The sequence below is a fragment of the Rhamphochromis longiceps genome, linkage group LG8 (genome assembly GCF_057381845.1).
Source record: "Rhamphochromis longiceps isolate RC_006_pf linkage group LG8, R_longiceps_female_GT1.1, whole genome shotgun sequence".
Classification (NCBI taxonomy): domain Eukaryota; kingdom Metazoa; phylum Chordata; class Actinopteri; order Cichliformes; family Cichlidae; genus Rhamphochromis; species Rhamphochromis longiceps.
In genome coordinates, this window is record NC_140564.1 from 15,629,315 (window position 1) to 15,653,444 (window position 24,130).

The following is a 24,130-nucleotide window of genomic DNA, read 5'->3' on the forward strand; positions in this document are numbered from 1 at the left end:
TCAAAAACTAGAAAAAGCATAAAGGCAGGGAAGAGAAAATGCTGAAAGATGGACTCACAAATTGGCAGTTTGTTGCTAATGACATAATACCAAATAAATAAGTCTTATCTTGTGAGATTTTTTATATGAACTGTTTTGTTTATGCTTTTGCACATTAGCAGAGTTCCAGGGATATGTGGGGGTTTTTTTCTTTGTTTTTTTTGTTTTTTTCTTGCCACAAGTCTGTTTCATTGTGCGGTCTTTCATCCTATCACCGTGGCTACTTCATGCACGTATGCAGGTAAGATGTCAATTACTGTTTGCACATTAATGGAGACTAGAAGTCTTTATGTCTGTGCTAAAAGCAAAGCTGAAGATCGGCTTGAGCAGAATGCACTTCATGGACAAGGCTTGATTTTTCCTGCAGCTCAAGTCATAGAAAGCCTTCCACTCTTCCCTTTGTCTATTTCTCTGAATGCTTCTCTCATTGTCTTCGACTTCTTTCAGATAATCTCATTTAGACTTCCTCTCTTGATTTTCAAGCCTCCTTCTCTCTCTCAGCGGAGCTCCCTGCCTCTCTCCCATGGCTCTGTCTTTCTTGCTCTTTCTCACTCACTTCCTCTAAATGCACACGGTATTGATGTTTTTCCCTCCATCATGGCCCCTGTGATGCTTTCTCTCCTTTTAGCTTTCCCCTTTGTCTCCCACCTTTTATTTGTCAAAGGTTCTCTGCAGTGTTTTCTCCCCAGGTACAGGCTCTCTCATGCACACAGATGTATAGATAAACCAGGGGTTTAACTGAGTTTTTGAAGGGTAAGGCCAATACTGATTTTTTGAAAGTGCTGATGGCCAGTGAACTGCATCTATCAACATAGAATATCTATAAAACAAACATTTTCTTGCTGAACTCATATGAAGAATATCATTATAGCCTAAGAGGAAAGCATGACATGTTTCTTTGATTGAAACAAACACAAATATAGCATTTTTAAAATGCCTGAACTGTGTAGTGTTTCTCTTTATTAAAATTCCAACTACTGCTCTGAGAAGAGAAACTATTAAATATAGTTAGGTTCATAATTTGTTGGATAGAGATGCGATTTTTGTAGTTTTGCCTCTGTACACCACCACAGTGGAGTTTCAATCAACAATCAGCACATGATTGAAGTGTAGACTTTATTTCGAGGGGTTTAACCGAAATTGTGGATTAATGTTTAGAAATTAGACATTTGTATACAATGTACCTCAATTTCAGAGCCTCAAAATTAATTGGATAAACTAATAAAGGGTTAAATATAAAGATTGTCTTGAATGCTGTCTCCTTTGCCTGAAGTCTTGGAGCCATGTGCATCGCTAAATGCTTTTTCTCCTCCCTCAGATTCTCCACCAGGCCTTTACTGCGGCCGCTTTCAGGTTTTGCTTGTGGGTCTCTTTGCTCACATTTTTGTTTTCAGTAACTGAAAGTGACTAACTTGGTCATTGAGGAATATCTAATTTCTTTGCTGTGAGAAACTTGATTTTTTTTTTTTGCAGCAGTATGCTTTAGGTCATTATCCATTTGCACTTTGAAGCCATTCAATCAGTTTTGCAGAGTACTTTCGAGAGCATAGCACTGTACACTTCACAATTCATCCTGCTACTTCCATCAGCAGTCACATCATCCATAAACACTGGTGACCCAGTTCCACTGGCAGCCATACGTCCCCATGCTGTAACATTACCTCCACCATGTTTGACAGATGATGTGGTATGCTTCAGATTATGAACTGTTTCTCTCTTTCTCCTTATTTTTCTCTTCATATCATTCTGGCTCACGTTAATTTTGGTTTCATCTGTTTGTCAGAACTGTGCAGGTTCCTTTAGATGTTTTCTGGCAAAGTCTAATCTGGGCTTCTTGTTCTGGAGTGTAACTAGTGTTTTAAATCTTCTTTATTTCCATTTATGAATGTGTATCTTGATTATAGACAGTGATACACCTGTGATGTTTTTCTTAACCATGGAAATAATTCTGCTATCCTCCACTTTAAGTATCTTTCGTGGTCATTCAGGATACTTGGTGTTGCTAAGCTGGTCACAGCAAAATCTACCAGAGAGTTGATTTAAATGCCCCTAAAACTTTTGCTATAACTCTTCTTTTTTTTTGCACTGGCATCTTTTTATGACTTAAAATTACATTTAACAGCTAAAAAAAATACAATTTCAACATTTATTTCTGCTTTATTTGTCATGAAATAACAAAGAAAGCTGGTCATAAAACTGCTTGACAGTCAATTGTCCAATTCAATTTGAATCTCTGAAAATGTGGACTGTGTGAATGTCTGTAATTCCTTAATAATAATTCCTTAAAACCCTCTAAAAACCATTGAATTAAACTTGAATGACTGCACTTCAGTCTGGTGTTGAGAATTTTTAATCCAATGTGGTGGTAAATAGAAACAAAACTACAAAAACTGTCTGTTTGTGCAGCTGATCTGTGATGATTTGTTGGAAGTTATAACTCACAGAAGGCAGGGCAGACCATTTTGTGAAAGTCAAATACAAAATGAAACCAAATATGGAAATCTTAATCTAAATGTGGAAGAAATCTGGATTCCTGGATAGGGATGTTAAAATGCAGCTGCCTTTCAGGAAATTCAGGTCATCAAAAGAAATGCCATAGGCATGGAGTTTAGGATTAAGTTCATATTAAATGGATTTGTTTGAATGAATTTGAATAAATATCATGGTTAAAAAGGTCTTACACTATTGGAACGTTATACATATTGTTCAGTAAGTAAAGCAGGAAGTACAGGGTGGGCCATTTATATGGATACACCGTAATAAAATGGGAATGGTTGGTGATATTAAAGTCCTGTTTGTGGCACATTAGTATATGTGAGGGGCAAACTCCTCAAGATGGGTGGTGACCATGGTGACCATTTAGAAGTCGGCCATCTTGGATACAACTTTTGTTTTTTCAATAGGAAGAGGGCCATGTGACACATCAAACTTATGGCTAATGTCACAAGAAAAACAATGGTGTGCTTGGTTTCAACGTAACTTTATTCTTTCATGAGTTATTTACAAGTTTTCTTTGTTCACAGCCATTGACATGTCAAAGAGGTTAACACGTGAGGAGCGGATCGAAATTGTGTTGATATCTGGTAAATGCAATAACTGGGTCATTGCAGCAGATTTCAATGCAAGACCACCCATCTCCCATGCTACAGTCAGCAAACTGCTTGCTAATTTTTGTGAAACTGGTTCAGTGTTAGATTTGCCAAAATGTGGACGCAAGAAAACTGTCACTAATGAAGAAACATCAGTGGCTGTCCTAGCTTCATTCAGCAAGAGCCCACAGCGTAGCACTCGCCGCATGTCACTGGAGAGTGGCATTAGTCGAACATCCCTTCGGCGGATATTAGCTACTCACAAATGGCACCCTTACAAACTCCAGCTACTGCAGCATCTCAACGAGGATGACCCAGATTGGTGCACAGAATTTGCAGAATGGGCAAAACAAAAATTGGAACAGGACCCTCAGTTCACACAGAAGTTTTTGTTCAGTGATGAGGCAAACTTTTATGTGAATGGAGAAGTCCAAGATGGCCGACTTCTAAATGGCCACCATGGTCACCACTCATCTTGAGGAGTTTGCCCCCTCACATATACTAATGTGCCACAAACAGGACTTTGATATCACCAACCATTCCCATTTTATTACGGTGTATCCATATAAATGGCCCACCCTGTAGAGATAAGTAACTTAATACCAGAACAGGGCAGTAACATCTGCCACATTTTTCATTTTGGTAAACAGTTCAGGCCATTAGGCTTCTTGCTCCAGCTTCCTGGCTCTTCTTTTTCCTGTTTAAAATATGTTGTGTTAAGTAACCAGTGGGTGATGTCACCATGGCTACGTCCTTCCTTTAAATACAGGCTATGCTATCTACATATTTCTGTTACACAAGGCCAGTGTCCACATTTCTACAGAAGAAACTGCACATTCCTGCATGCTCCATGCTAAAAGCTTAAAGTGGCACAAGACAAGGGCTCTTTGTTGCATGTATCGCAACATTTCCTGTCTTCCTCTTGGCTAACTACATTATCAATTAAAGGCAAAATGGACTATCCTGTGGACAATCTGAAACAGCTAAAACCTCTGACGTATTACTTACTGTAGATCCTAATAGTACACAGACACTATTGCTTATTTACAACAGCATGACCAAAATGGATTTGTAGTAGTTAATCGAGGACACAATATAACCCTCATGCGAGGGTAAATTTACAGCGACACAGATATTTTGTGGCTGTGATTCAGGTGTAACCTTCATGCTTAATTTCATCATGATATATTGGCCTACCTGTAATAAAGCAGAAACACAGACACACTGAAATGCTCACGCAGCCTTTGCACCCTTTCTTTTGACTGTAAAAAAAGCAGCTGTAATAGAGAGCCGTGCGCCATGTCAAGCTATATTTTACATTTACAAGCGTATCTCACAACAAGCCAATCTAAGGTGGTAAGGCCAGATGAGGCTGGCTGTATCACAGCCCATCTAGTCAGCAGTTGCTTGCTTTATAACGCGGCCTGTATCCAAGCAGAAAGGATATTTAGGGAGCGATATAAAGAGAGATAAATGATGGGTGGCAGGGAGGATGGATGAGCGAGGGAGAGATGTAAGGAGAGAAGGCTCATGTATAAAAGAGGCTGTAAAGAGTGGAGAGGTTGGTTTCAGTGTGTTTAAGAGCTTGGCAGAGGAGCAGCTACCAGTACTGCGACTGTGGTTTCTGGGGAATCAATGTCTGTGTGCGCATTTGTGTATGTGTGTGTGTGTGTAATAGGGGGGAAAGGATCCAGGGTATTTTCCTGGCATTTGATGGACAGCTTAACGCGCAGCTTGTAAAAACAGCAGTGCAAAATGTTCCACGTGCCAAGGGACAGGGTAGGTCACACACACACATCAGATACACACACACGCGCACAATAAAAGTGAAGTGCACAGTTGTAGTCTTATTTATTAGGGATCCTGTGGTGTGGGTGAACAGTCACTGGGTAGTAGATCAGCCCAGGGTAAAACCAGATGATGTTTTCTTAACATTTCCCCTGATAATTTCCAACATCTCCCTCGCGTAATCACATTTTCAACATTTCCCCATAGGGGAGGGCGAGCCTGTTAAAACCTTCACACTCGTGACCACATAGTCTCAATTAGCCCTCGCTGATATTTTGTGTGCAGCTAATGAGCTCAAGTAGTTTGTGCAACAACTAATGACAGCGAAACTGAGTCACAGAGAAATGGCAGATAGCACTTGGACTTCTCAGACAAGATCACTTTAAAGCCATCGCCTCCCTCACCGTTCACCTCTGCTCCCTTTGCCCTTTATTGTCCATGTCCCATTGGTATCATATCCCCAAACCTTTCATTTTGCTGCGTTACAACCAATGTTGCACAAGTTGTCCATCTCTCTGAACCCCAACTCCTCATTTCTCATTCCTATTTCAGTCTCAACACGAGAATTTTGAACCAGTGTTACAACATTCGGTGTTGTTGCATTTTGTCGGGGGATTGTGTGGTCGAGCAACGATTACAGAAGCTCCTTTGGCAGAGGTATTGCTCTTTTGCATTCCAAAATGAGCAGAAAAAGTAACTTTCTATGTAACATACCGTAAAGGATGAACTTACAAATGTTGTCAGGAAGTGATCTAAAAGCAGAAATGTTAAATGAATAATTTGTCTGTTTTATTTCAGATATCGGAGCTGACATCTTTGTGGATTTGGTTGTGGTCCCCACATGGTTGGATAAAATTGAATAACTCATGACATTTTCAAAGGAGATATTGAATGAACACTGCTGACCTTCAATAAATCCATTCTTAACTCATATGCTATTAAGATAAAAGATGGAGAACATACACAGTTGTGGGGAAGCAGTACCATGTGATTCAGATCATGGGGTTTTGGGGAGAAGCATTTTTAAATCGAGCTGCATGGCCCGGTTAGTCACTTACTTGATCAAGACTGTGATTTCGACAGCAACAGCTGGATAGTTTCCAATATATTTAGCTAAACCCATGTGTTGTGATGTTTGCAATGTAGGCTTTAGGTGAAACTTTTCATCAAAAATTTAAGAGATGGATATTCCAATTTGTACACATATTCATGCTGCACTTAGAATAAACTGTGTCATGTTTGATCATCATCTTTTTATTTGATTCAGTCTTTTATCTGCCCAATATAAAAAAAAAAGTATGATGTAAATGTATGATATATTTAACTGTAAATATCCTTTTGTTGGAGTGAATAAAAGTGAATAGAAGTAAATAAAATATTAAATAGATAGTAAATAAAATAATAATAAAAGACTAGACCCAGTTTTTGTCCTGTCTCCCTCCCCTCCCTCCCAGAGGGCTGCTTCTCCCCGAGTCTGGTTCTGCTGCAGGTTACTTCCTGTTAAAAGGGAGTTTATTTCTTCCCACTGTTGCCATGTGCTTGCTTTTATTATAGAGAAAACTGCTGTGATTTGGCACTATATATACAGTATCTCACAAAAGTGAGTATACCCCTCACATTTTTGTAAATATTTTATTATATCTTTTCATGGGACAACATTGAAGATATGAAAACTTTGATACGAAACTTTGATATAATGTAAAGTAGTCGATGAACACTTTTGTAAAATACATTTCTTCTTTTCTCTATTTACTTACTTTTCAGTCATTGCTTTGTTAAACCCACAATCATACAGCCCTAGATCATCATCTATCATAACGATCATCTAGCAACCATTGATCATGAGTAAAAAATGTGTCTGACCAGCTGGTTGAATGGTCGCTGGTGGTGACCAGTTGAAATTGGTTGCAATGAGGTATACGGTGCAGGACTGAAAACCTCCTTCCAGTTGACACCAACTTGTTTGCAAACACTTGTCAACTTTTCTCAAAGCAGCGCAGCCATCTTTTAGCAACCACAGCAATTACAAAGAGGTTTTTGGTGCAGCACCCTGTTTACAACTGATTTTTACCAGCCAACAACTTCCAACAAACACTTGTCAACTGGTCAGGAAATAGAAATTTTCCCTTAGCAACTGGAGGTTGCCATGGGGTGGTGACCAGTCTAGGCCTCTGTGATTGAAGCTCTAGGTTCAGAAACCAGACTACTTTACTTCCGTGTTTGAAAACTAATAGTTTGATTTAAAATGTGCCTGTTTACATGAATCTGTCATGCTGAAAATTGACACCAAATGATATCAGCTGCATTAAAATGTCTTATTATGAAGGTAAGTCTTGATTTATAGAACATTTTAATCTTTTGGGCTCAGTTTGTCACGTCACAATTTTTGTAAATTTTCTTTGCAAACTCATACTTTATTTATTGAATTTGAATAATGAATATCGAACAATATGAATAGTTTTCAAATATTTGACAACCCCAACTTCAATCATAGAGAATCAAACTATGGCTATTTTAGTTGTAGAAGATAAAAGTGATGAAAATATTTAATAAGTAATGTCACTCATGTCAGTTTATTGTCAAGATTTATGTTTTTTAGGTTAGAAAAGTTCTTTTCTATCGTTGTCATTGTTATCTAGTTAACAGGATGTGCAATGATGCCATGTTGAGCTTAGATGTGGGGAAAAAATGCAACACGTGCTTTTATGTTTAAGGTTTGAATTAAGTGTCTAAGAATCGTGTAGTGCCTCAGAGTATTCAAGTGTCTAAAAATGACAGAGGCAGAGACATTTATTTCTGCACCAATGGTTTTTCATTTGCACACATGGTGCATATGGTTTGCCTGAGCATTTAAATCACTGCGTTTTGCTCTGATGAGTAAGTTTGTTACACTGTTTCAATAAAACATCTCTGCTGGCAGTGAAGAGAGGTCCAAGAAAAACAGCATACACACACTTTGAATATCAAAACCCATAAGAAACTGTTTTAAATTAACACCTAGAGGATGTTAAATATATACCAGATGACAGAGCTGAAGTCACCTGGCTATGATGATGCTTTTAACGTATTGTGCTCATGGGGCAGAACAAGTTGGTCTCGTGTGTGTGTACAGGGGACTGCGGTGGTGGCTACTGTTTTGTTGTGGCTTCTCAGAATTACAGAGCTCAGATGTTTTAATATTACAAGCAGTGTGTATTTTTTGGCTTTAGCACTTAACTTTTATAAGGTAATCGTTGGCTTTTGCCCTGTGTTTCTTAGTGTTGACCTTTTCCCCATGTCTCCCGTGTTTCCCTGCCCATGCTGCGTCTGTTTTCCAGTGTGTGCTTTGTGTGACTTCTTCCTTTGACTTCCTGTTTTATTTTTATAATCAATTTGTCTTGTGCATCTTTCACTTGTCTTTGCCTGCATTGTGATTGCCTATCACTTCCTCATTAGCATTAGCTGTGTATTTGGGTCCTTTCTGCTGGTGTTTCAGCTTCACTGCTTCCCAGCACCAAGGAGGTCTTACTGCTGAACACCATTGACAACATGTTTTCTGCTTGTGGGTCAGCTGATAACTATCCTTTAGCTGGGATGGCTGCTGCCAGCATCTCTCATAGTCACCAGGTCCAAGCCTGTTCAAAGGTTGATTGACGTGAGGCCGGCTCCTCTTTAGTTTCTAAGCCAGATCCAACCGCTGTCTTGCTTGCTCCAAAGAGTGAGCTGGAGTGCTCAGGATCCTGGCCGGTCTGCTGAGGGATTTTGTCTCCATTGCCAGACTCCTGCCCAGCATTGCTTTCACCATTGCAGCCAGCTCTCCATACTTCTGGAACCCCCTCTTGAGTGGCTTCATCTGCTTCCCATGCCTCTCAGCCTTTCAGCCAAGTTTTCCAGCTCCCCTGCCTTCTATCCCCCGTGGTGTCAGCCATAACCCTTTGCCTCTCTCACCCTTTGCTTGGTGAATTCAGTTCTTATTGTCACATGGTCACATGAAATGAGGCTCCGACATGACATCTGGTGGGTGATTCACACCATGCTGCACCATGCCCTCTCAAACAACTGTGCATGTTCATCTTCTGAGTACCCACTCGCAATATTTTATACCAAACCCTTCAAAAAAGAGACACTGAGAATTGCACTTGTTGTCCAAAATACTGACTTTGCAAGAAAGATAACTTTTCCTGTGTCCATCTATGTCCTCAATATGCTGATTGCTGTGACACACAGGACATCGAGGGGTAGTCTTCACCTTTAACACAACCAATGCCTCTTTTCACAACCACTGACAGAACAACCAATCCGCTCTCTCCCCCTCTCCTCCCCTCCCTCCATCCATACTAGAGTTACTCATAATGAGGAGCTGCCACTCAAACTGCTTCAAGCAGCACTTATTGCAACACCGTCAAGGTTACAGGACAAGCTACCTTAACGTCTCAGTTGCATTTGTTGAATAAGAGTTTTGAGCAATACAATGGGCAAATCTGGAGGAAAGAGTTTGGGAACAAAGACCACCTCTGCTGTTACTCACTGGATGGGCTATATGAAGTGTGGCTTATGAATCGAAACACATGCATTATGCATAATGAACAGAGACTGAAGAGGGGAAAAAAATGAGAGACACGGAGGAGACATCTTGTCATCACTAAAGGAGAGCGATGGAAAGATGGACAAAGGAGATGTCCCAAGGGAATATGCACTCATTCTGCATGGCTGCCTATCCGTCACCATGGAAACTGTGTGTGTGTGTGTGTGTGTGTGTGTGTGTGTGTGTGTGTGTGTGTGTGTGTGTGTGTGTGTGTGTGTGTGTGAACATTTGTGTATGTGTGCACTGGTGACTAACATTGAGCTGTAGGGTGTGTGTTTATTAGGAGGGGTAATAATGTGTAGGTGCCGAACGGCGGGCCTCCTACCGTGTTAGCAAGAATACCTTCGAAACTCTCTATGATCACAGTCGGCGTCACGTGAGTGCGCAGCTGTGTGTGTGTGCGTGCGTGTACAGACAGATTATGTGGATAGAGATCTTATCGTTTTAAAGCAGGACACCAGGCTGATGAGTGATCTGCCGTATGGTGTGATTGATGAAGGACAGACCGATGAACACTTCATGAGATGAAAGGGTGAAGAGGCATCGGCACGCAAACACTGACTCATGCACGCTCATCAGCACACACACCGAAAGACAAAGCCCACGACTGTGAGGCCTGTGATGTGCGTGTAGGTATCACACGTTTATGCTTACTTGAAGAAAACTTACAGAACCAGAGACACATTATGCAAAAACACACACAGGCACTCGAACACACACCTCAGGAGAAGATAAAGGGACGTTTAGAGATGAAATGTTTTCTTTGAGCCAATGGAAACGTGTCATGAATAACACACAGGGGGCTGTACTACCATATGCATGCTCCCAAACACACACTTAGGCTTACACACATGCAAGTATAGCTAGATAAATAAAGACTGACAGGACTCAGAGTAGTTCAGACAGCAGTGACAAAGACAGACTTGTGCCAATGTTCATACATATCATTTATTGTTTTGATGCAAACATTTCCTCCAGAAAGGAGACTTTAAAACATAAAAACAAAATTTACTTTTAATTAAACTCTATATTACCATATCCTAATTATAAGGTAATATGCGGTAATTTCCGGTACTTCCCGACTTTTGGGATAAATAAAGAACTTCTTATCTTTCTCATGTTATCTTATTGTAACATTAATATTTTAACATTTACCCCAATCTAATCCGAACATTACCATACCCTGAGGTCTTGAGGTAATCATATCCAACTGTAATGTAACCATGGGTATAGGCCTACACTATGCACCTCTGAATCAAAGTGTTTAGTCTGCGCAGGTTTCTTTATTTTGATAACCCACCCGATGCTGTGTCCTGTGTCTGCGCCTCTTTTTGATTGCTAACAGTTGCTTCTAGTTTCTGGGAACGATGACGGCTTGCCTGCGAATGCTTGTCCCTTTACTCTCTGAGCTGTAGTAAATGGACTGATTCTTATATAGCGCTTTTCTACTCTCCCAGAGTACTCAAAGCGCTCTATACAACATGTCTCATTCACCCAATCACACCCATTCTCACAAGCACTTTATCTATACATAGTGCTTTCTAAGTACATTCACACACATTCATACTCCGATGGATGCATCGGAGAGCAAGTTGGGGTTAGTATCTTGCCCAAGGATACATGACATGCAGACTGGAGGAGCCAGGGATCGAACCACCAACCTTCCGATCAGTAGGTGACCAGCTCTACCTCCTGAGCTACAGCCACCCAGTTGAAGGTTGTAGTGAAAGTTGAAAAAGTGAAACATAGATTGGACATGGAAAAAATCAACTTCAAACTGAAAGTTCTACCTTACTGCTCAAACAGAGGTATTTTAAATTATGCAATTTTTACTTTGCAGGTGAGAGGTCTCCATTTTTGGTTTGCTTTTCTTTACCACTTAGCGAGTAGTCGGCAAAGGTTTGCAACTGAGCCGCCCTAAATGCAAACTATGGGTTACAAAGCACCAAAGCAAGCAAAGTTTTCATTGCAGCACAGAATACACAATATGTATCTCTAAGGTTACGTTCACACTGCAGGTCTTAATGCTCAATTCCGATTTTTTGATCAAATCCGATTTTTTTGTCTGCTTGTTCACACTACAAATAAAATGTGACAGCAAACGCGCTCTAGTGTGAACCCACAAAGCGGCCCGCATGCGCAAAAGAAGACGTCACACACAACGCACTCTGTTTAGACCCAGACCAAACAGTATTGTTTGACTGTTTCTGACTTTACGTTTCCCAGTTTTGCTTTAAGTTATAAAGTTATTTTGTTATTTACAAATGGCCAAATAATGATCCTTATTGCTGTTTTAGAGAGGAGCGGTGCTTCAAAGGATAGTTGCAGATTTCTGTCAGAATCTGCAGATTATACAGTACAAATAAAATGTTCACGTTTCTCCAACGTTGTCTTCCCAACAGTTTCACTGACATCTACACTGGATGGCCAGGAAGCGTTCACGATGTCTTCTCAGGCGCTTCTCCGGCGCTGATAATTGGCGTCTGTCTTGTGTCAGTGACGTAAAAGACGGATGTAATGCGACTTGACCGTTCAAACAGCAGTCGCTTTCTAAAACATCGGATATGTATCGGATTCAGTACCACATACAAAAGTGATCCAGATCGGATTTGAAAATATCGGATTTGTGCCGTTCACACTGTCATACCATGATCAGATATGGGTCACATAGGGTCAAAAAAATGCGCTTTCGCCTGCAGTGTGAACGTAGCCTAAGTGGTCAATTTCATGCTAACAACTGTGAGCAAGCTTTCAGAAAAACCGCCTAAAAACTGTGCCAGAATGCACAGGCATATTTGAATAAGCCTTTATCAATTAATTGATTGATTGATTTCACAGCAACTGCCAGCAAACTCCAGCAACTACTTGCAACTGTCTGGGGAAATACCCATTTTTCCCTCATGACTGGTGGTTGCCAGATGGTCACTAAGTGGTCTCTTGGCCCATGTGGCCCTGACACAAACATAGCCGTACCTTGCCTAACCTGGAAGTTCTCCGGATAATATTTGATGTTTTATTCATATAGCACACAAGTGTATAAAATGGACAGGCTAGGAATCAGATCAGTCTTTGTTTTTCTATTGCTTTCTCTCACATAGTCACGCACAGGCACACATACACTTGAAACTCTGGCACCTGAGGAGAGTGCCCTGACTGTGCTGACATGTGGGAGCAGTTACTGCAAGGAGACACTGCCAAGACCGCTCTGGGTGGGGCAAACAGCTGCCAGGGGTATACACACACACACACACACACACACACACACACACACACACACACACACACACACACACACACACACACACACACTAATCCAAAACCTTCAGTCTTATTCACACACATACTTTTTACTTTCACTACTGCAAGAACGCAACCACAAATTCTCCATACAGCTTCCTCAAACACACACACATAATTCTCACATAATCCTCCTCAGTCTCCCATTGTCATGCAAACACTCACGCACGCACACACACTTTGCTGAGTCAACACGGATAACAAAAAGACCAAAATATAAGCAGGGTTTCCGGGGCCTGTCTTGATTCCTGTTGTCTGACATATAGGAGGCTTAACTGTTCCATTGATTTTGTACTGTATGTTCCTGGTGGTTCGGCCCTGCTCACTCAGTGTGGCGTCTTAATCTCTCAGGATTGTTGTCAGTTGATGAATTGTCATTTATACAGACAGAGAAGAACAGATCTCATCTTTGGGGACCACAAGCGTGAGTTTTAAAACACACAAAGGCAGTTGTCTTTTATGACTCTTACTCTTCGTGCATCTCTCAGCCTTTCATATATTCAGAGTGTGTGGTTTTTTTAAAAATATGAAGCAGGCCCATCAGGGCTAATTCCAGTGCACAAATTATTACATTTACCAATTAAAATCTAAATTGTTTATTCATTTTCAGTCACTTATCACCATGGTAACTACATCTAGACACCATCTCTGTTTATTATTATTATCAATATTTGTACCTGGCTCATCTTGGGATTTCTAATAACTACAGAGTTTCTATGTGTTCTTAATTGCTTTCAAATCTCCCATATGTGTAAATTGGAAAGAAAAAAAGAATCTACCCCAAATTGCCTTTCACATTTTACCAGATATCTGGTGATATTATTTTTGTGTCTCAGTAATTAGAGCTTCTTAAAAAGAGAGAGCACGAAAAAAATTGCCTTGGTTTTCAAAATGTGTTTTTTCTTTCCTACGTGGGATGAGAATGACAAGCTGACTTCTATAAGTAACTGCAGGCAGCTTTTCAAGCTAGTCAACAGAGGAAGCCTGTTGTAAGTTACGTATATTAGGAAGCATGTTTTCTGCGTTTTTTACAGGAGAAGATAATAAAAAATATTATTAATAATAAAAACTATTAAGACGACAGATGCCTCAGTCATTCTTCTAAATACAAAGCAGCACCCAGGGGGCCTTTAGCTTAAAGACTAGAGGGTTGAATAAGTAGCTTGTCTTAAATTCTACCCCATCACCTCTGAACCTCATTAACTAAAATAATTTGTTAGGTTTGGAGTTAGACAAACTCTAGCACTCCCACAAACACTAAGCTGGTTAAGGAGTTAGGAAAATGGATCAGTGGTTGGGCCCGTTGATCCTGGCCAACCAGTATGCTCACTCATCATAAGGGAAGAATAGACATTTCCCAGTGGGGCGCGAGTGGTTTGTGAAAGCTGCTGGCAGTCATTTTAAAATCAGTTGCTAAAGCCTCAGACATGTAGGTATAGACAACAATCAGTGTTGTCAGTGCGGAAAAGTGTGTAACCTGCTAATGGTTCATGAGTAGTTGCTGGCAGTTGGTACTGTGAAACTGGTTGCAAAGAGTTATCTGGTGCGGCACCAAAAACCACCTTAAAACTGCAAGAGTAGTTTGTATGGAAGATGCAGACTAGTCTGCAAACATTTGCAAACTAGTCTCTAAGCTATAGTGTAATTGTGAAGAGTACAACTCCAAAGCTGGGCCTTTTGCTCTGTTAAGGCACAGCTACTAGCATGCAAACTGCTAGTGACCAAAAAACATGCTAGCTTCTTGGAAAGTGACGATGGTGAGTAGTGTCTACAGACAAATCAGCATCTTTTATGTAATTAAGGGTGATTGCAGCAATCTAGTATCAACCAAAGGAGAGACAGGAAAGTTTTTAGTTCTTCAACCTTTTTGCAAATTATTTTAAAAGGCGTCAGCCATCAAGCGCTTGCCAACCGATCTGTGAATACCCTAATGACCATAAGAAACTCCAGAGACTCACTTTCTCTTGAACTTTTAAAAAATGTATTTCCATACACAACTTAAAGCTACAGCAGTTTTCTCATCAGTCTAAATTTACACACAGAACAACAGCAGCATATAATTTAACCTCCCATAATTCCCCAGATATCCTGACATATGACATAAAACAAGTGGCCTTTTAAGAAACAGTTTCACACAGAAGCGATATGGACTTGTGAGCACGCCACACGTCGATGAAAACTGTTACAGTGATCCTGTGATATAGTATCCATTTAATATGGAATATTGTTTTAAAAAAACCCGATGAAATGTTAGGAAATGGGACCCGACTGTCTGCCTGTTGCATCAATTCACATTTCAAGTGGTGATAGAAGCATGTGAGGTGATAAATCCTCCAACACTGCCACAGAGTTCAGGTTTCGCTTTAATTTACTGTACGTGTTACATCCAGATAGGTGTAATGTTACAGGTATTTTGATGACCCCCACAGTGTAGCTGACAACAGATCAAGAGGAAAGAACATACAGGCCTGTTTGCGATATGTATATGTGCGTGTGTGTGTGTGTGCATGTGGGTGGGTGGGTTTACACTAGTTGTTTAATATAAATACACTGTATATATCTTTTCTCCTGCTGTCGCTGGGGTAGAGTTGGCAGGTTTGGCAATCGAGTGTGCCTCTCTTTCACAAACACACACAGATACGTGTAAATTCTTGCCTGCATCAAGATCCTATCATAAATATCACACACACATTCCCGCACTGCTGCTATCAGGTGTCTGCAGATCGGGTTGCTGTGTCCACTAAGACTTTACAAGATGTTTGACCTATTCTGATTGTCGGGGCAGGCGGCCACAAGTCAGCCAAGTCTCCTCTACTATTCCAAATATCAAATACCAGCATCAGTGATAACCGCCAGAACTAGTCTAAGCAATGTACAGCGTGTGCGTGTATGTGTGTGGAGTCTGTTTTAGCTTCATTACAGAAAGAAAACCATTACTTTTCCTGTGGTTTAATAGTGAAATAAGGACATCATGAAAGAAGTTTGGCACTATGTCACCCTGAGACAGCATCCTGGCTGCAAAATCATCCTGATCCTCGCCTCTTCCTCAGCCCCTCTTTCCTCTTTTTTCTTCTCCTTTTGTCACTGTTCTCTTCTTTCTACTCTTGTCACTCTTTTCCCTGCTTCACTGTGTACACAATGTTTGTAATGATAAAGGATTTTACCTTGACATGGAACGGTGTATCAGAAAATACAAATTGATTAAATTGGTCATTTTAATGCAGTTATTTTGAGCAGAATTTTCTCAATTAACTCATATTGTGCTCAAATAAATAACAGTTGCTTTAATGCGTTTTGCATTGCACCATTGAATCACCCCATAAACATTATTTTAGGAGTAATTTATTTTTTCTTGTTACCTTTATCATTCAGACAAAGAAGAAAACAAAATATATTTAAAGACGTCAGCCTTTAATATGCCACATGTAACAATGATTGCTTTGACAAACCACAGCTTTCACAAACAGCAAGACAAACATGTGTAAAATATGCTTTTCTCACCAGTGGCAGCTTTGATACGTCAGCTCTTCATGCTGTCTCTCATTACCAGCTGCAGATTTTATTCTTGGACTCTACCTTTTCTATCTTTTACACGATTCGCAGTTCAAAACAAACCTGATCTTTGGCGCAGCCCTTCAGTTCATCCTCTTTTAAACAATATGTGTTAACACGAATGTGTTAGCTTTTGTCACTTTAAGCCAGGCATTTTACATCCTGGGCCACATACAGCCCACTTTGATTAGAAGTGGGCTGGACCAGTGAAACTCCCCTTTCTGTAAGTGTAAAGAAGTTTAGCCACACATTTAACCCTTGAGGTGTTTTAATATGAAAGAATTGATATTTAAACAATACATGTCAGTTTTTCTACAAAGAAAAGGAAAGCTGCTGTAGTAAACGAAATACGTCTGTCAGCATGACTGTTCTGGCTTTAGTTTTAAGAAATAAATTAGTAAAAATAACAGAAGAAGTTCTGTTAGATCATCATTAACTAAGACTGTTCTGTGATAAATGTGTATTTTATTTAATAATTGAAAGATAATATCCTTTCTTTCTTTTATTTTCTTTGTTATTAAGTGAACCCATAGTAAAAATCATTCAAATCGGACCTCTGTCATTTCATTGTTTAGTTCTCATTTACTTTGGTGTATGAAGGAGATGAATTCCCATGGAGGAGATATTAATTAGTAGAAAAGTTGTAAACCTTGTGAAAATACAGGTAAATGTCCAAAATGTACGTCTTCCTTCAAATTTTCCAAAGCTGTTGAATCATCCAGATTCGAGTGTTTGGTGGGCCAAGTCTGGCTACCCGGCCTTTTGTTTGACATCACTGCTTTAAGCTAACGTTCTCCTAAGTTTCTAAATTGGAAAACCTCCTGATTTTGAAGGGCAGAAGAAAGGAACAGCAGGTGAGTGGGGCTCTGAGCTCACAGGCAGAGCTCTGTGCTCAAGATTACCATATCGAGGAGATACACTCTCAGTATAACAGTATATTTAGAGCAGTAGGAACCTTCCACTTTTGGCTCACAGGAATTTATTGTAGTTGTACTGACATCTTTATTTAACATTTTGACCATGTTTAATAGCAGGGCCAACTGTTATAACAATACATATCCATCTATCTTCTTATCCAGTTCACGGTTACAGAGAGGCTGGAGCCAAAATTTCACAAGGTTAAAGGAAGAGTACAGCATGTACAGGTTACCAATCTTGTCATGGTTCTTCTCTATCCTCAGGTTCTGCTTCTTTCACTTTCACTGCTACTCAGTGTTCTAATTCAGTAATATTGGTCTCTTAGTTTAACACCGTGTTGTTCGCTAACTCGTACGTTCCTGACCCGTTTGGGGATTCTGCTTTTGGTTAAACTTTACTGACCCCTCCTCTCCCTAACAAAGAAACACGAGCCTGTTGAAGAAAAGGGAATCATTCCCAGCAAGTATCTGCAGAAAATATTTGCAGTTCTACCCATGAAAGCAACCGCAACCGTCCGGTGCCTGCAACCTGAGAGAACAATGAACACTTACCTGTCATACCACATTTAACTCGACTTGAACCTGCAAAAAGAAAGAAAACCTTTGTTTGAACAACACTTTTAGCAGCATTCAAAAGCGTTAATTAAAGACTTTTTCTAGCTGTTTTTGGACTAAAGGAAGCTAGAGAACCGAGCCACATTAGGTCTACTTTAATGATCTAATGATGATAGAATAATCTAATGGCCAAGTGTAGATGTCTTAAAAGTCTTAAAAGTATAAAAACAGTGTATTTTGTGTACAGAATACACTGTTTATTATGATCCCCGAACAGTAATGCAGAATGGCAGCTATAAAATTAATGCCCAGTTCTCTGAGGAACTGACACCAAATCCTGATATTTACTGCCTTAAACCTGTCAAATATTTTTACTCATATGTTAAGCTGAAAACATGGCCGTATCATTGACACTTGGCCAGTTATCTGTGGGAATTCAGAAGAAAGTACAAGTCTAATGTTTTCCTTTAAATATTCCATGTAATGGTCCAGAGTCAAGTCATAAAACTGGGGGAAATGGAACAGTGGACGCTTGTTGGTGTTGTAATGTAGGAAGACATGGACATGACTTCCACACTGCCAAGAATCCATGATTTATGTAAGCCTTCCATCTGTTTCCACAGAATACGTTGCACAACTACAAATGAGTCAGGCTGGCTATAGGGACATCTACAGTATCACACACACACACACACACACACACACACACACACACACACACACACACACACACACACACACACACACACACACACACACACACACACACACAGATAGTAAGATGGATCATTGTGACGAGCTCTCTGTGGCTCAGATGAACGATGGATGAGGTGATGCAGAGAAGCCGCTGATCTCCTTACTCCCACACTGAGTGACCTGAATATACACAAGCTCGCACACGCATATAAAACTTCACGCACACATACACGTACCAACTATCTGCACACACATGCAGCATCCCGCTGCAGCTGACAGCCATTCATTCACTCTGGTGACATGCTCGGGCTATATCTAAATAGAGGGCTTTCTCTGGATTGGACCCACCCATCCCCCACCTCCTGGCATCACACACACATGCATACACACATATGCATCTTAGGTACACACTTTTCCTGTATCAGTCTGCCAAATTTCGCTGTTTCTCAACTCAGTGGATTGCTGAGGTGAGCATGCTTCAGATGTTGTGCCTTTGCACAAACCTACACCTGAAAACAGAGATATGCAACGAAAACTGCCACACCTTTCTATGACACCTTGACCCATTGCACACGCGCTCGCGCACACACACACACGCACACGCGCTCGCGCACACACACGCACACACACACACACACACACACACACACACACACACACACACACACACACACACACACACACACACACAAATCAGCTTTCAGCATGTTTGCTCTAACAATGTGAAAGCCCTCTCTCATTAACCCAAAGGGCACCCGAGCCTCCCATTGTGGCCCTATCTCCTGCAGCATTCTGGGTAAAGTAGTTTAACAATGTCAACCAGATAAGCCCAGTGCAAACCTGCTGATAAGGAGTCAAAGACTGCACTTAACGTGTGTGTGTTTTGAAGGCGTCGGTTGATTGAGTGGCCGATGAGGAGGATGTAAAAGACCAACAGTAAGCAGAAAGGGAGCATGTGTGTGTGTGTGGTGGGAGTACTGTTTCATATCTTTGTAATAACAAGTCAAACTGCCGAAACAGCTAAATGCAAAAGACAAAAGAAACGCAAATATGCACACATACCACTGGCCCCTATTTGAATGTGTGTATGTATGGCCAAGGACCATGAGTAAAGTTGTTATGTATTGACAAGCAAAACAGACGCTGGCCTGAGTTTTAAAATGGAAAAAACTGTGAAGGAGGGGCTGCCATTTAAAAAAAACAAAAAAACAAACCACAGCTCAGAGTAGAAAAAGTTTATGACCGATGTTCAAGGCAATGCAAGGGGCCACAAGGCAACTGGATTGTAATTTGAGGTCAAAGGTAAAGTAGAAGTTTGCCGTGAGCGGCATAACAAAAGGCTCAATGCAATACAAAAGGTGTGAATATGTTGCAGGAAGTCTTGAATAAAGCACCAGCAAATTTGCAAACTTTGGCCCAGGCAGTCCACAGCCTGCAGGGGGGATATAATCTCAACTGTTCTTGGGTAATACACACACACACTATCAGAAAACCCATGCAGTGCAGGAATGCACTGACATAATTTATTTATAGTGGTTTATAGACTCTCACATGAGCTGTGTGCTAGCACAAAAATGCAGAGTGCAGATTTGAAATCTTTGCCAGCTGAAATCTGATATCCTCCCTTTGTTCTCTTAATGATCCTGTTCTGTTTTTTTATTATTCTGAATACCTGACCCACCTGTAGAGCCTGCAGAGACTTTATCCCGTCGTCTCTCATGAAACACCCTAAGATACAGTTGCCCTTTCTCTCCCCATTCTTCCTCCTCTATCGGCTACAGCTATAGTTTCAAATTGCTTCCTCCTCTCGTGTTCCCCCACCTACTCGCCTCCTCATTCTTGCTTTCTTCTGCGGTCCATTTTCTTACAGCAGACAAATGATCGGCATTGATGATCACTGGGAGGTATTCAACGAGCTCACAGCCAACAGTAAGGTGGAGGGAGGGCGTGGAGTGGGGAAAGAAACAACTGACATGCTTTTATTTTGTAAGAATTCTTCTTTTTTTTTAATGAAACACAAAAAAGGCAATAAAATTAAGATAAATATTTTTTTTTCTTTTTGTACATGAGGAAATATTTAAGTTATATTTCCATAGCATGACTGAAATCACATAATATATTTTAGTAGGCAATCTCAACCATACAAAACAGGTTCCAGTGGGTCTATAAAAAGAAAGAACAAAAACAAAAGTTGCTTCTGTCAAAATGTGATGTTTAGAACTGAATCCAGTGTTTCTTAAAGAAAAGCTTTTTTCATTTTTTTTTAAAATTAAAGACCCATAAAAGTAATATTTCCAAACTGAGTTTCACATTAGTTTCCATTTAAAGCTTTTGCTTTGCAGTGTAACAGGAACAATGTTGTTAAAAGTCAGTTAAAAAAAAAAAGGAGGGGGGGGGGGGGGGTTGCATTCATGTTCTTCCCCCTTTACATCCGACACACAGACAGCCAGCACAGGCTTGCATAAACAAGAACAGAATGGTAAATGACGAAAACAAACAAACATAAAAAGACAAAAGACAACACACACACGCCCACACACACCCACACACACACACATATAGACATTTTTTGGCAAAGCAGGAATAAAAGTGACAAGAAGCATAAGTCATGATTGGATCCTTGTTTTTTTTGTTTTTTTTGTCCCTCGGCATTGTCCGATTGATTGGCTCTGATTGTCCTTCACAGTCACGTGACGCCATTTCTGGTTGCCATTGAGACCTCAAGTGCATCAGCCGGGCGGTGTGCAGACAATGTTGCTGCAACAGGGGCCGTCATAGCAACGCCGGATGTACGCGAGCGGACAACAAGAGGGAACTCTGTCGAATACCTCGGTGATTGCAGAGGTCCCAGATTCAGATTTGATTGAGCGTCTTTCATAAAATTGTTTCTTTCTTCCTTTTTTCCTCCTTCTTCTAATGTGGTGAAGCGTAAACTCACAGGTGCTTTGGTATGTTTCTTTTTGCTGCCGGATAAATATCTACATTTTATAATACAGGCTAGAATAGATACAGAAGATTCTTTCAGGATCGCAGAACAGCAGAAAGTCAGCTTGCTTTTTCCAGTATTTGTAAAAAAAAAAAATTAAATACAAATGAAAAACAAAACAAAACAAGGAAATGCACATTCTTAACCTAACGGAGTAAAATATAAAGAGAAAAAAGAAAGAAAGAACTGGACACAAGTAAAAAGAGCTTTTTTGTCTGATTACATTATAAAAAAAATTTCCCAAATACCCTTTCTACATATTTACCCTTTGCCTAAAGCAGAGGCTACAACCACAAAGTCATCACATCAGTCATACAGTCTGATGTCCAATCCAAACATCTGATACTGTTCAGTGCATTGAGAGCGAAGAAACCTCTGCTAGAGGCTGACATCCCTCCCCACCCCCCGCCCACCCCAGACTCACCCACACACCCTAAAAAAATCTAAATAAAATAATCTTCTCTGCAAAAAGAAAAACAAGAAATAAGAACAAATATATACTATTTACATCATGTAATCCTTCCCATAATGCTGTACAAAGCGCAGGCGCGCTCTCACGCACACATATGAACGCACACCCAACATGCACGCACAGTTCAAATAAACAATCCAACTACCTGTACATGTGTCTCCGCACCCGAGCAGGGGCATGCGAGAGAGAGAGGTATTGATGTGTATGGCTTGAAAAGAGCAAAAAAATTTAATGTTGTGTTTCAGTCGCAAAGACTGAAAACTGCACGTTTAATAGTACTGGGCTGATTAATATTCAGAGGCATGCCCACCCGTGTGCCATGACGTCGACATCTTTGCTGTATGAGCACACCCGTCCATGACCACACACACACACACATACACACACGCACGCACACGCGCACACACGTACAGTATAAACACACGCTAAAGCACTATTTACTTAGAGCTAATTATATGTCAAACAGGGTCATCGCAGCCACTCTGCAAACACAAATACGCACATTTAAACACACAGTCCAAACTACAGTGTTTATTGGTCCTGTTGGATATCTTTCAATCTCCGCGTTGTAGTTACACTACCAGTATAAGACCATTAAAACCATCCAAACCAGTGTGGTTTACAGCATGTCTCTCCTTAGCAGACGCTCTCTGCTGCTCTCTTTGTTTCAGGAAGCCAAGTCTCCGTTATGCCTCCAGAAATACTACACTCCAAAGTGCTCATGTCCTTGGTTTTTCTACTTGTTTTGCAGCGATCTCGCCACAATTACAAGATGCTCTGATAAAGTGGTTAAATTTGACGTCGATCAGATTTTTCCTCGGAACAAACCAGTCTCCTCTTAAGTGCCAGTGTTGCCAGGCTTTATCTGGCGGGCTAGCGCCTTTTCTCGTGTAAATCAGTAACCAAAGCCCTCCGTTCTTTGTCCTGATTTGTCTTTGTCCCCCTGTTGTCTTCTGAAGAACCATCCTAGAAACTCCGGAGACAAGGTCAGTTTTCTGATTTCTTCCTAGCTGGTGGTGCTAGGACACAATAGCCATGCCATCTGCACTGACCAGCTGGCCTGTAGTTGGTTCATAAGTTCCGGCCAGATAGAAGAGGTCATTAGCCGTGGTACCCGGCTTGTGTTCGCGCATCAGGTGATCATACTCAGCCTTACTGACCACCTGACACCGATGGGAAATTGTCTGCACATCGTTCTCATCCTCGTGGCTCGACTGATACAAGGCATTCTGGAAGAGAGACAATCGGAAGAATAGAATAATGTCATATTTAAACAGATTTTCATGCTTTTTGTTGTGTGTTTTTGTTGTTGTAGTGTTTTCACTCCTACAAATACCTTTTTGATTGTGGGGTTTTCAATGAGAAAATTTGAGGTTTTGAAAGTGTTCATGGTAGTTTTGTCTTTGCTCATACAATATATGCTCCTGCTCAGTCTAAACATCTTGCTTTTTCTTCTTTATTCCAAATAAACCATTTCTTTTCCAGAAATATAAAATGCACGACTATGTAAAGCTTAGATTAATCTTGAGTCACCGTACGCTTAGTTTTTAGATCTGCAAATATTAATAGCTTTATGATCTAAGTGGAAGTTCAATCATCTGGGGGTACGGAATAAAAAGAAGTAATATATGCTCATGAAAACTTCACAGTCTTGTTAATTTGGCCATTTCCCTTCCAGAAATTCTGCATGCACTTCCCACTTTTTACCTTGCCGTCACGGTGTCGCTTCCCCAGGCGAGTCTCCTCTGGGTGGTAGAACCACTTGACCCTGACCACCATACTGGAGCTCCATGACTCCCAGAGGCTCTCCACTCTGCCCACATAGGGCAGCTGGGGCCGGCCGGGTGACAAGAACACAGCGCAGTCCCCGACACGCACTGTTTCTTTGCCCCGCACAATGGCCTTGTAGAAAAGCTTGCGGGCTTTACCCTTCAGACCTCTCCTCTGTGAAGGAAAGAGAAAACAGCACTCAGTTGATTTAGACAGTTTCTACAGTTTGTTTCATCACCAGAGCAGACTAGGGCAAGGTTCAGTATAATTTACCAATCCAACAAAATCTGTGCAACACAAAAGAAAAAAAGAAAAAAAAAAGAAAAGAGAAAAAAACCCAGCCCAGTCAGCTTCATTTTTTTAGTATAATCTTAAGGTATGGATATTTCTATCTTCAATAATCTA

General features: G+C 40.6%; 1 protein-coding gene across 4 annotated transcripts in view; it reads right to left on the minus strand.

Annotated features, from left to right (window-relative positions):
- Nucleotides 1-20,474: 20,474 nt before the first annotated feature.
- The window catches only part of bahcc1b (BAH domain and coiled-coil containing 1b), a 64,628-nt gene continuing 60,972 nt past the window's right edge, over nucleotides 20,475-24,130 (minus strand). For all 4 annotated transcript variants that reach the window (XM_085415981.1, XM_085415979.1, XM_085415978.1 and 1 more), the window contains 2 exons: nucleotides 23,663-23,899; nucleotides 20,475-23,184 (listed from right to left, as the gene is read on the minus strand). In XM_085415981.1, the coding sequence (XP_085272107.1) occupies nucleotides 22,975-23,184; nucleotides 23,663-23,899 (447 nt within the window). In that variant the 3' untranslated portion in view covers nucleotides 20,475-22,974. The remainder of the gene's footprint in view (nucleotides 23,185-23,662; nucleotides 23,900-24,130) is intronic.